This window comes from Nothobranchius furzeri, chromosome 5 (genome assembly GCF_043380555.1).
Source record: "Nothobranchius furzeri strain GRZ-AD chromosome 5, NfurGRZ-RIMD1, whole genome shotgun sequence".
NCBI classification, from domain to species: Eukaryota; Metazoa; Chordata; class Actinopteri; order Cyprinodontiformes; family Nothobranchiidae; genus Nothobranchius; species Nothobranchius furzeri.
Genome location: NC_091745.1, coordinates 17431790 through 17444056, shown reverse-complemented (window position 1 = coordinate 17444056; position 12267 = coordinate 17431790). Strand labels below are relative to the sequence as shown.

The window sequence follows — 12267 nt, the reverse complement described above, 5'->3', positions numbered from 1 at the left end:
ATGTTTGGAGAGTTCATAGAGACAGTGAAGGCCCCACATAGCTGCACAAAAAATACCCAAAAAGTCAGATTTGCTGAAAATGTCCACTTCTATGGCAGACTAGGAGCCAGTAAAGGGAGACCAACACTGGCATAACAAGTTTCTTTGTTCCTGTTAAAAGTTGAGCCAAGCGTTTTAATCGCCTGCAGGTGATGTAAGGGAGACTAATTAGTGAGTTAGTCAGTGTGTGACATCATCAAAGACCTGTCTCAAAATCTAAAGTGAAGCAGGATTTGACTTTGGCTAGAAGACTAAATTGAAAGGATTCTGATTTGCCCACCAAGCTGATTATGTATCTAATTAAAAAGTACAGTCAATAAATAATTACGCCCAGATTTCTGTAAGCAGACTGGATGGATGGAATCAGATGTCCAAGACCGTTATGGGTTAAGCAACCAAATCCTTATGGCCAAATAAAATTGATGCTAAAGGTTTATTGCTGTCAAGTTAGAGGAAGTTAGAGATTACCAGTGATATCATCCCTAAAGCCTGGTTCATGCTTCTCCGTCAGCTCTGCAAGGGACAGACACGCACGGATTGACGGAAGCGTTTTGCTCTCATACTTCTCCGTCTCGTGGAGAGTGTTGCAAAGCAATTGCCCGGCAGGACTACAGAGGGCGTAGCGCTGTTCTGTGGTATCCTGTCATGTATCGGTCCAAGATAGTGTGTTTATATTGTGTTTTTTGTATATAAAAGACTTTTGACACGGACATGTTTGTCTCTCATTCTCCTCCCCCTCTTCATGTGCTCCCCACCTCTAAACCCACGTTTCCTGTCATTTCCGTCCACAAATAAAACGCTTGCTGCGCATCTTTTCACTCCTCCAGTCACGGGAGAATTAAACGTTCATATTTTTAGAGTTTTTTCGCGAGGTATTCTTCAAGCTGCTCCGTGTCTGCCGCATCCTCAGCTCTCTGTTTTTGAGGGCGCAATGGCGGCGATGTAGACGACAGTGGCGCCCTGACCAATCATAAGCTTGCGTTGTCCGTCTCGTCTTACGGATGTTTAGAAAAGAGAGCTCGACTCCGTCCGTCCTTGCGGAGCTCTCCGGCAGGCCCGCAAGGACGGATAATGGCGTTGCATGTCTCCGCACTGACGCAGACGGAGAAGCATGAACCAGGCTTAACCCCCCACAGTGGGATGATTGAACTGTTAACAAACTCATTATCTGAGACATGCTGGGGCTAACATGTCACATGGTGAAGAAAAAAACAAACACCATCTAAAGGAACGTTAGCTGGAGATTTTCTCCTTACTAAAGAAACAGAACTGTAAAAATAAAATGCGAGAAGTGATAAAAACTAAAGGTGAACTCACACCTCAGTGAGGAAACTGTAGAACAATAAATTATTACTGATGACAATAGAGCAGAGTGGGTGGAATGAAGTTGGTTTAGAGTGAAGGTGTGGTACCTGATGTGAGCAGGGACAGGTAAGGCGCTGGGCGTGTTGTGACAGGTGGAGGAGTGTTTAAATGCAACAAGACTATTTAAAGCTAAGTTAGTCTGGTGCCCGCAGAAATTCCCTTACAGCCATGTTTTTCATCAAGGTCATCAGTGCGGCGGCGCTGCTGCTGACTCTCCTGACTAAAGGTAAGCGTCTCTGCTCATACGTGGATGAAGTTTAAGTTCATGGATGAAAACATGGTAGAAACAATTAGATTTACGTAACTTAGTCTGATTACAATAATTTAATTTAGAACAGAACACATTATAAGACACATGACTCATGGTGACAAAATAAAAATAATAAACACCTTATTTCTTCAACCAAAGGGATGATTGTTTATTACATGTATTCATTCATATGAGTAAAAGCCTGGAGTAGAAGTGAGAAGGCTCAGGTGTCTCTGCATAAAACAGCCATGCCTCATTTCTGACTAAAGTAAGGCTTGTCTAAGTATAGATGACAGAGTAAATAGTGATGTTATTAAAGAGGAGCGTGTGCTCTTTCTAAATGAACCGGTTCCACAGCTGGGTTTATCTCCAGTTGGAGTAAACCGTAAACTGTTGTGTTGATGTTTGAGAAAACAGGTTTAGAGCCAAGCTCGGACCCGAAAGGGTCACCTGATAACAGAGGGTCATTAGACGTTATGTAGAAGTTAGGGAAAGGCTTGGATCATGTTGTCACTCTAATGCTCATGTTTGTCAGTCTCTGATTTAATAAAAGTTTACTAGGTTTAACAAGTAAAGTAATGACACTATTCTTCTAATTGTTGTAATTTAAAAATTCATGGAAAAAAATCTGTGAAACCAACCTCAGGCGAACATCATAAAAACATCAGACTGTCATTGCTGATTTTACAAAACCTAAATACAGAATCGATGAGATTAAACATCAACCAGAAGCTGCTAAGCTGTTCATTTGTTTTTAACGGTCCTATTAATTATCCTAATTCTTGTAGTCATTTAATCAGGTTTTACTGTTGATGTTATTTGTGAAACACTTTGTGATTTATTTTCTGTGGTAGGTGCTATACAAGTAAACTTTAATTTACTTATTTACTGTACTTACATACTTACTTTACTTACTTACCTGCTCGCTTACTGTACTTACGTACTTTACTCACTCACTTTACTTACTTACTGTACTTACATACTTACTTTACTTACTACTTCCTTATTTACTTTACTCACTCACTTTACTTACTTTACTTACTGTACTTACATACTTACTTTTCTTACTACTTACTTCCTTATTTACTTTACTCACTTTACTTTCTTTACTTACTCACTGTACTTATGTACTTACTTTACTTGTTACTTACATCCTTATTTACTTTACTTACTTACTTTACTTGTTACTTACTTCCTTATTTACTTTACTCACCTTACTTACTCACTTACTGTACTTACTAGGAATGTGCCGGACACTCATTTCAGATGAGTATCCGGTACGGATAAAGCATTTTTAACCAGTATAAGCATGAAACGAGTAAAACTCGTAAATATCTGTAATCGTGCTGAAGGAAAATCCTCATTGGGTAACTGTCTTCACGCTCTGTGATTGGCCAGTCAAATAGAGCGCCCGCCCCTCCCTACACACAAAACTCTGCAGCCGGGAGCTCACAACACAGTCCGCGTCTGGTCCATCCACGCACATATACAGACAGTAACGGATCTCTCTGTGCATGCTTCACTGTTGCTCACTTTTCAGTACTCCCTATGTTTTCTTCAGTTCGCCTCTTTTTTTAAGTTATTTTAAAGTTACTTTTTTCATAACGTACGTGGTGCATTTGACAAGACAGAGCTGAAAACGGCTCGTGCTGCATCAGTCACTGCCTCCGCTCCGGTCAGGTTTTTTTTCTCTCTCTCTCTCCTCTTCCTCAGGATCCACTCCCTCTTTCCTATTCACTCTCTCTCTTTCTTTACATTTTTAAATCACAATTGTCTATTTTTTGCTCATTTAGAATATATTTTAATCATTTTCTAAATTCGTCTCATCTTTCTCCGCTTATCCGAGTCCGGGTCGCGGGGGCAGCATCCCAACTAGGGAGCTCCAGACCGTCCTCTCCCCGGCCTTCTCCACCAGCTCCTCCGGCAGGACCCCAAGGCATTCCCAGACCAGATTGGAGATGTAACCCCTCCAACGTGTCCTGGGTCGACCCGGGGGCCTCCTGCCAGCAGGACATGCCCGAAACACCTCCCCGGGGAAGCGTCCAGGAGGCATCCTGACCAGATGCCCAAACCACCTCAACTGGCTCCTTTCGATCCGGAGAAGCAGCGGTTCTACTCCGAGTCCCGCCTGAATATCCGAGCTCCTCACTCTATCTCTAAGGCTGAGCCCGGCCACCCTACGGAGGAAACTCATTTCGGCCGCTTTTATCCGCAATCTCATTCTTTCGGTCATTACCCAAAGCTCATGACCATAGGTGAGGATTGGGACGTAGATCGACCGGTAAATCGAGAGCCTGGCTTTCTGGCTCAGCTCCCTCTTCACCACAACAGATCGGCTCAGCGTCCGCATCACTGCAGATGCTGAACTGATCTGCCTGTCAATCTCCCGATCCCTCCTACCCTCACTCGTGAACAAGACCCCGAGATGCTTAAACTCCTCCACTTGAGGTAGGGCCTCTCCCCCGACCCGGAGTTGGCAAGTCACCCTTTTCCGGTCGAGAACCATGGTCTCAGATTTGGAGGTGCTGATCCTCATCCCAGCCGCTTAACACTCAGCCGCGAACCTACCCAGCAAGAGCTGAAGGTCAGAGCTGGATGAAGCTAGGAGGACCACATCATCCGCAAAAAGCAGAGACAAGATTCTCCTGCCACCAAACTCGACACACTCCACACCACGGCTGCGCCTAGAAATTCTGTCCATAAAGGTAATGAACAGAACCTGTGACAAAGGGCAGCCCTGGCGGAGTCCAACCCTCACCGGGAACAGGTCCGACTTACTACCGGCTATGCGGACCAAACTCACTCTCCTCTGGTAAAGGGACTGAATGGCCCATAACAAAAAGCCACCCACCCCATACTCCTGGAGTGTCCCCCACAGGGTGCCCCTGGGGACACTGTCATAAGCCTTCTCCAAATCCACAAAACACATGTGGATTGGTTGGGCAAACTCCCATGCCCCCTCCATCACCCTTGCAAGGGTATAGAGCTGGTCCACAGTTCCACGGCCAGGACGAAAACCACATTGCTCCTCCTCAGTCTGAGATTCAACTATGGATCGGACCCTCCTCTCCAGTACCTTGAAGTAGACCTTTCCAGGGAGGCTGAGGAGTGTGATCCCCCTATAGTTGGAACACACCCTCAGGTCACCCTTCTTAAAGATGGGGACCACCACCCCAGTCTGCCACTCCACAGGAACTGCCCCCGATGACCACGCAATGTTGCAGAGACGTGTCAACCATGACAGCCCTACAACATCCATAGCCTTGAGATACCCAGGATGAACCTCATCCGCCCCCGGGGCTCCGCCGATGTGTAGTTGTTTAACTACCTCAGCAACTTCTGCCCCCGAGATTGGACAGTCCATCCCCAGGTCTCCCGACTCTGGTCCCTCCTCGGAATGCGCGTAGGTGGGATTGAGGAGCTCTTCAAAGTATTCCTTCCACCATCCGACAATAGCCCCAGTTGACGTTAGCAGCTCCCCATCCCCACTGTAAACAGTGTGAGCGAGTTGCTGCCTTCCTCTCCTGAGGCGTCGGACAGTTTGCCAGAACCTCTTTGGAGCTGATCAATAGTCTTTCTCCATGGCCTCACCAAACTCCTCCCACGCCCGAGATTTTGCCTCGGCAACTGCCACTGCTGCACCCCGCTTGGCTATCCGGTACCTGTCTGCTGCCTCCGGAGACCCACAGACCAGCCACGCCCTGTAGGCCTCCTTCAGCCTGATGGCTCCCCGAACCTCTGGTGTCCACCAGCGGGTATGGGGGTTGCCACCACAACTGGCACCGGCCACCTTGCGACCACAGCTAACAACAGCCGCCTCAACAATCGCAGAGCGGAACAAGGCCCACTCGGAGTCAATGTCCCCCACTGCTCTCGGGACGCAGTCAAAGCTCTGCCAGAGGTGGGAGTTGAAGACTGTCTTAACAGGTTCTTCTGCCAGGCGTTCCCAACAGACCCTCACTATGCGTTTGGGTCTGCCAGGTCTACGCGGCATCTTCTCCTGCCATCTGATCCAACTCACCACCAGGTGGTGATCAGTTGACAGCTCCGCTCCTCTCTTCACTTGGGTGTCCAAAACATACGGCTGCAGGTCAGATGATACAACTACAAAGTCTATCATCGACCTGCGACCCAGGCTTCCCTGGTACCAAGTGTACCGATGGGCATCCTTATGTTCGAACATGGTGTTCGTTATGGCCAAACTGCGGCTTGTACAGAAGTCCAATAATGAAACACCACTCGAGTTCAGATCAGGCGAGCCGTTCCTCCCAATCACACCCCTCCAGGTCAAGCTGTCATTGCCCACGTGAGCATTGAAGTCCCCCAGCAGGACAATGAAGTCCCCTGATGAAGCACTATCTAGCACTCCTCCCAGGGACTCCAAAAAGGGTGGGTACTCTGAACTGATATTTGGCCCATAAGCACAAACAACAGTCAGGACCCGTTCCCCGACCCGAAGGCGCAGGGAAGCTACCCTCTCGTCCCCCTGGGTAAACGCCAACAGACAGGCAGAGAGTCTTGGGGCTAACAAAAAGCCAACCCCAGCCCTCCGCCTCTCACCCGGAGCAACTCCAGCAAAGGAGAGTGTCCAACCCCTCTCAAGGATTTGGGTTCCAGAGCCAATGCTATGTGTCGAGGTGAGTCCGACTATATCTAGCTGGTACCGCTCGACCTCTGCCACAAGCTCCTGCTCCTTCCCCGCCAGCGAGGTGACGTTCCATGTCCCAAAAACCAGTTTTCTTGTCCAGGGATCGGACCGCCAAGGTTCCCGCCTTGGTCTGCCACCTGATCCACATTCCACCGGAGCCTTCATGTTCCTCCTGCGGGTGGTGGGTCCACAGTTGGATGAGCCCATGTATCCGGTTCAGGCTGGGCCCAGTCGGGCCCCATGGGCGAAAGCCCGGCCACCAGGTGCTCGCTCACGGGCCCCAACCCCAGGCCTGACTCCAAGGTGGGACCCCGGTAACCCTCCGGGCCGGGTACTCCGACTCCTTGAATTTATCTCCATGAAAGATCCTGTCAACCGTTCTTTGTCTCACCCTTCACCTAAGACCAATTTGTCATGGGAGACCCTACCAGGGGCACAAAGTGCCCCAGACAACATCAGCTGAAGGAGAAAAACATCATCAGAGAGTGTAACTGCACTTACAACTCTCCCATCTGGCCGGTTCTGAAACCGACTGGGAAATGGCGTCTAACCATAGACTATCGTGCACTGAACAAACAAGTGCCTCTCTCCAGGTGGCCTATGATCCATTTAGATCAGGAGCTAGCCAGAGTCAGAGATGCTCGTTTCTTCTCTACGGTTGACGTAGCCAACGGCTTCTGGACCATGAAGGTTGAGCCGGCGGACCAGTATAAACTGGCTTTCTCCTTTGGAAATCGCCAATATACTTGGAACCGCTGCCCCTTTGGCTACTCTAACTCACCTGCCGAGTTCAACATCTTCCTCCACAAAGCCATGTCAGATGCTGCTTCCAGAGGGAACCTCATATATGTCGATGACATCTTGATGAGGAGTCGAACCTTCGAGGAGCACCTGGTTGAGCTCCGTCATGTGCTGCAACAGCTCGCTGACGCCGGAGCTAAATTGGCGATTCTCAAGGGACAGTGGTGTCGAACCAAAGTGGAGTATGTTGGACTGCTGGTTGGTCCTAATGGAGTCGAGCCCCAAACGGGACGCATTAGAGCCATTCAGGACATCAAAGCCCCAGCTAATCTGACCGAACTCAGGAGCTTCCTCGGAGTCTGCAACTACTCCAGGCAGTTCATTGAGGAGTACGCTGAAATAGCGAGGCCCCTCACTGAGCTGCTTCGGAACGACACACCTTTCGTGTGGGACAGACCCCAAGAACTCTCCTTCCAGTTCCCAAAACAGAAGTTGGCGTCCGCACCCTGTCTGGCTTACCCAGACAAGGATAAGGAGTTCTTCATAGAGGCGACTTTCTCCCCTCACTGCCTGAGCGCTGCTTTGAAGCAGAAACACGATCAGGACATGAGAGTTGTGGCATACGCCAGCAAGCCTCTGAGCAAGGTGGAACTCCAGTTCTCAGACTGCGAGAGAGCTCTCCTCTCTACAGTCTGGGCCGTCGAACACTTTCGTAGTTACATCGGTGGACAGAAAGTGATCATTGAAAAGTGTCATCAGCCTGTCACCTTCCTAAACAGCCAGCGTCTGCGCGAAGGAAGAGTGTCAAACAGCCGCATTGCGACGTGGATGATGGTGCTCCAAGGATACAACATTGAGGTCAAGTATGGTCAGAACACCAAGCTAGCGCTAGGACAAGGGCTAGCAGGCTGCCAGTACTGTGACTCTGACTCCGTCAGGGGCCCCCTGGACACACCTGCCGCAGTCTACCCAACCGCATCCAATCATCGCTACTTTGATGAGAATGTTTGCCAAGGGCTTCCGAAAGTTTACACTGACGGATGTGCCTACCTTCACGAAGGCCAGCTCCGTGCTGGGGTTGGAGTCGTTTGGGTGGACTGTGACACCAAGCAACCAAATCACTACCGGTTGGGCCAAAAGTCTAGTCAGTATGCCGAAATTGCTGCTGTGTTGATAACCCTCCAGCAGGCGGCAGCCTTGGACATCACTCAAATCGTCCTTTGCTCAGATTCAAACTACGCTAGACACAGCTTCATTTCTCACTTCCCCATGTGGAAGGAGAACCATATGAAAAACGCCAGGAACAGAGACGTGAAACATTCGGAGTTATTCCTAGCGTGTGATCTGCTCACCACTGAGAAAGGCATAATGGTCTACTGGAAAAAGGTCAAAGGTCACTCCAGGACCCTAGGTCCGGAGAAAGATGGTAATGACGAAGCTGACCGCCTTGCTAAGCTCGGTGCTGACCAGGGAACCTGCTGGGAATTCAAAGACGAGTGGCTTCCACCCAAGGCCGTTCACGAGGTCTGCGCGATTACTCGTCGCCATGCTAAACAGGCAGACGAACCTCGGACCGTTGAGGTACCCGTGTTTCTAGGCAGACAACCACATGACGCAGACCTAGTCACCATGCAGGAACAAGATCCTGACCTGAAGCTCATCCGCGAGCTCCTCCAAAAGGGCCCGATGTCTGAACAACCGTCACCACCTACTGGCGCAAGCCGAGATTTGGTAAACCTGCATCGTCAACTCGCGCACCTGAAACTACAAAACGATTTGTTAGTTTACATGCGTGACGATCACAGCCCACCACGCTGGGTTGTTCCACTCGACCACAGAGGAGTAATGCTTGCCTACGCCCACGACGCTCCGGTTGGAGGTCACCGCGGAGCAAACCCTACCCTCGCGTCACTGACAGAAGTAGCATATTGGCCATCGATGTCCAAGGACGTACACAGCTATGTCCAAGGCTGCCTCATCTGTGCCCAGTTTCAACCCTCCCAGCCGCTTGCTAGAGCACCACTGCAACGCAGGGGAATAACCTTCCCTTGGTCCCACCTGCAGATCGACTGGGTTGGACCGGTTCCCAAATCGGCAAGAGGAAACAAATATATGCTAACTGTAACTTGCAGTTTCACAAAGTGGGTTGAGTGCCTTCCAGCGCCAAACGATACAGCTGTCACAACCGCTGTACTGCTGATTAACCACGTTTTCAGTCGATGGGGACTTCCACTCTGCATTGACTCTGACCGAGGAACTCATTTCACATCCAGTGTAATGACGTCCCTGTTTGAACTTCTGGGAGTGGAAGTGAGATTCCACCTCCCCTATCACCCACAGTCATCCGGACAGGTCGAACGGATGAACCGCACGGTCGTCTCTATGCTCAAAAAGTACGTCTGCTCCACTGGGAAGGACTGGGACGTTAAGCTCCCTCTGGTCCTGATGGCCATACGGTCCACTCCCCAGCGATCCACAGGGGTTACGCCCTTTGAGATGATGACCGGCAGACTGATGACTCTACCACTGCACCTCCTGTATCACCCAGAGGATGTCAGTGTTGCCACTGCCTATACCGCTCATCAGTATGTGACAGACTTGAAAACACACCTCAGAGCTACGTTCGCGCACGCTCAGAAGAAACTGGAGACCAACGTAGAAGGCGCTAAAGCCTACTATGACCAAAAGACAACCAGCCGCGAATACGAGGTGGGTGACAAAGTATTCTACTTTCGGTTCGCCCAACCGGCACGCAAAGCTAAGAAGTTCCTGTCCTGCTGGTCAGGACCATTTGAGATCGTGGCAAAACTCTCTCCAGTTGCATACAGGTTACGCATCACCAAAGCAAGACAGGAGCCTGTCTACAAATGGGTGCATGCGAACCAAATCAAACCCTACGTCAAACCATCCTCGCGGGTACAGAGACCAGACTCCCCGCAGGAGGTAGACGTAGTCTCTACATAGTTCTATGCATGGAAATGGAAAGGGGGGAAAGTGCATGTTTAACCCACTAACATGTACTAACCGACAAAGACCCAGCCCCCCCCCCGCCGTCCCTTTCACTAACCAAGAGAACCTCCTCCTCCTAGAACGCTAACAGGAAGTACTTACTAAAACCTTACAGGGTACTCTGGTACCTGTCAACCTACACTATGTTCTGATTAATGAATCTCTACGTGCAATCAAGACTTTGTCTGACACCATACATCAGGATATTGTGTACACACGAGTGGTGAGAGATGTGATGCAGGACCTGCTCAGGGAAGTAAGTTCCACGCTAGACAGCTTGGTTGAAAGTCGTATTTCCCCGTACTTGGTACCACTGGACCTGCTCAAAGTTAGCTTGACAGCTGCTACCCCTCTACTGTGCACCTTTCACAAATCCACCTAGCGTACAGCCTAGGTAGTGCAATTCCCATTCACGTTGATGCAGAAAATTAGAACTCGGTTTCCTGTTACATGTTCCCATAATTGTGACACCTCACATCTATAGGTTTAAGTCGATGCTTAACATTGGTATTTGAAAGGACGGTAGGCATTTCCACCTTGAACTAGACACCTGGCACTCCATCATCTCAACCTCGAACAGCATGACTCAGAGATTGAGATCATGGACGCTTTCCAGGGTTATAACTTTGCCTTCGATTTAGAAATTGACCAACAATTACTGATTGAAGGAACCAAATTTGTTAAGTTCACACAAACCCCGCGTGAACTTACTTTGACGCCCAAGACGCTACATTGACACAGATTATACCACCTTAATCTGCACGTTGGTTGCCCTGGGGATGGGATGGCTCATCACGGCCGTGATAGCTTATTCCGCCTACAGGCGTGTTAATAAACTCCAAGATAAGATGCACTTGCTCACCTACGGTGTGCCTCGTGACCGCGTTAGGGTAGACTCCAAGCGTGAATGTACCACACCTGTCTAAAGGGGGTGAGCAACATTTTCTTTGTTATTTTGTAACCCTACGAGTAGTTCTCATTTTAGTCTACCTCACATGTTTATCTGAGTGTTGCAGTATGTCACATTCTTTATAAGCTACACACTGAATGTATGACCTAAGAATGTATTTTATGAGACCTCAAGGTTGCTATGAATTTTCTTGGATGTTATATGTTTTTTTTTTTTTTTTTTGGGTTTTCTGTATTTTTGTTTCTTACTTGGTCACATATTAACTAGTGGTTATGTGCCGGCCCAGCTCAGTCTGTCAATGACTCTGTCTGACGCACCAGCACATTGTAGTACCTCTTAGTTTTATGGTCCTTGTTTTAGCCCAAAGACTGTCCTGATCCACCCTTTGGACCAAAAAGGGGGGAATCTTGGGACCACATAGGTCAATGCGCGTTTGCGAACTATGGACCTCGTACATCACCGCGTGCTCCATAAACTGAACTGTATGGCCGGCGGTGAGATGCCTTTGTGTCCCCTCGTGGAGTTAACCACCCACCGACCTTCCTCCTTCTACACTACTACCTCTCGCATGGACGACATCATCATTGCGTACCACCTGCGTGAGTGGCTTCTTCTCGTTATGCGCGTTGGGGACTATCCCGTTTCCTATCCTCTTTTGTTTTGTGCCTGACCAGGATCCAAGACAAAGACAAAGACCAAAGGCGCCAGGATCCAAGACAAAGACCAAAGACAAAGGCGTCCAAGGAGACCAACGTCCTAAGGGACAAACCCACCTGTACTTCCGACAATCAAGTCGACCTACGTTCATAAGGAACAAACCCATCTGTGCTTCCGACGATCGAGCTTTGGGCGCGATCCCCGAAACAAAAAGGGGGAATGTTGAGGGTCTGACCTCATGAGGAAATTACTATGCAGTGATTTTCTCCAAAATGACTGTGCTTAAATTGCTCTGAAAAGCAAATAATCACATCAGCGCCAAGAAACTTCATTTCCCATGATGCTTTGCACACGGAAGCATTGGGGATGATGTCACCGCCTAATACCAGAAACACGTTCTGCGGGAGGCGGGAGCTTGGACAGCTTTCCCGCGACTTCAAAGACTATAAATCATGAACGGAACAAAGAAAACTCCGTTCTTTTGCCCAGGATACCTGGCGGTAAGGACACGCTTGTCGAACGCTCCGACTCCCTTGAGCACGCGGAAGCTCTAAGTGCCCAAGTTGAGCCACGCAACCGCTGGAACGCCACTCCAACTCCATCGGGACCTGACTGGGAACGAGCGGAGCTCCATCCAGCTCTCAGAGA

At 49.2% G+C, this 12267-nt stretch overlaps 1 protein-coding gene across 1 annotated transcript in view; it reads left to right on the top strand.

Moving 5' to 3' along the window:
* Positions 1–1471: 1471 nt before the first annotated feature.
* LOC107396497 (uncharacterized) overlaps positions 1472–12267 on the top strand; it is a 58828-nt gene continuing 48032 nt past the window's right edge. The window contains exon 1 of the mRNA XM_070551900.1: positions 1472–1630. Within this exon, the coding sequence (XP_070408001.1) occupies positions 1573–1630 (58 nt within the window). The 5' untranslated portion in view covers positions 1472–1572. The remainder of the gene's footprint in view (positions 1631–12267) is intronic.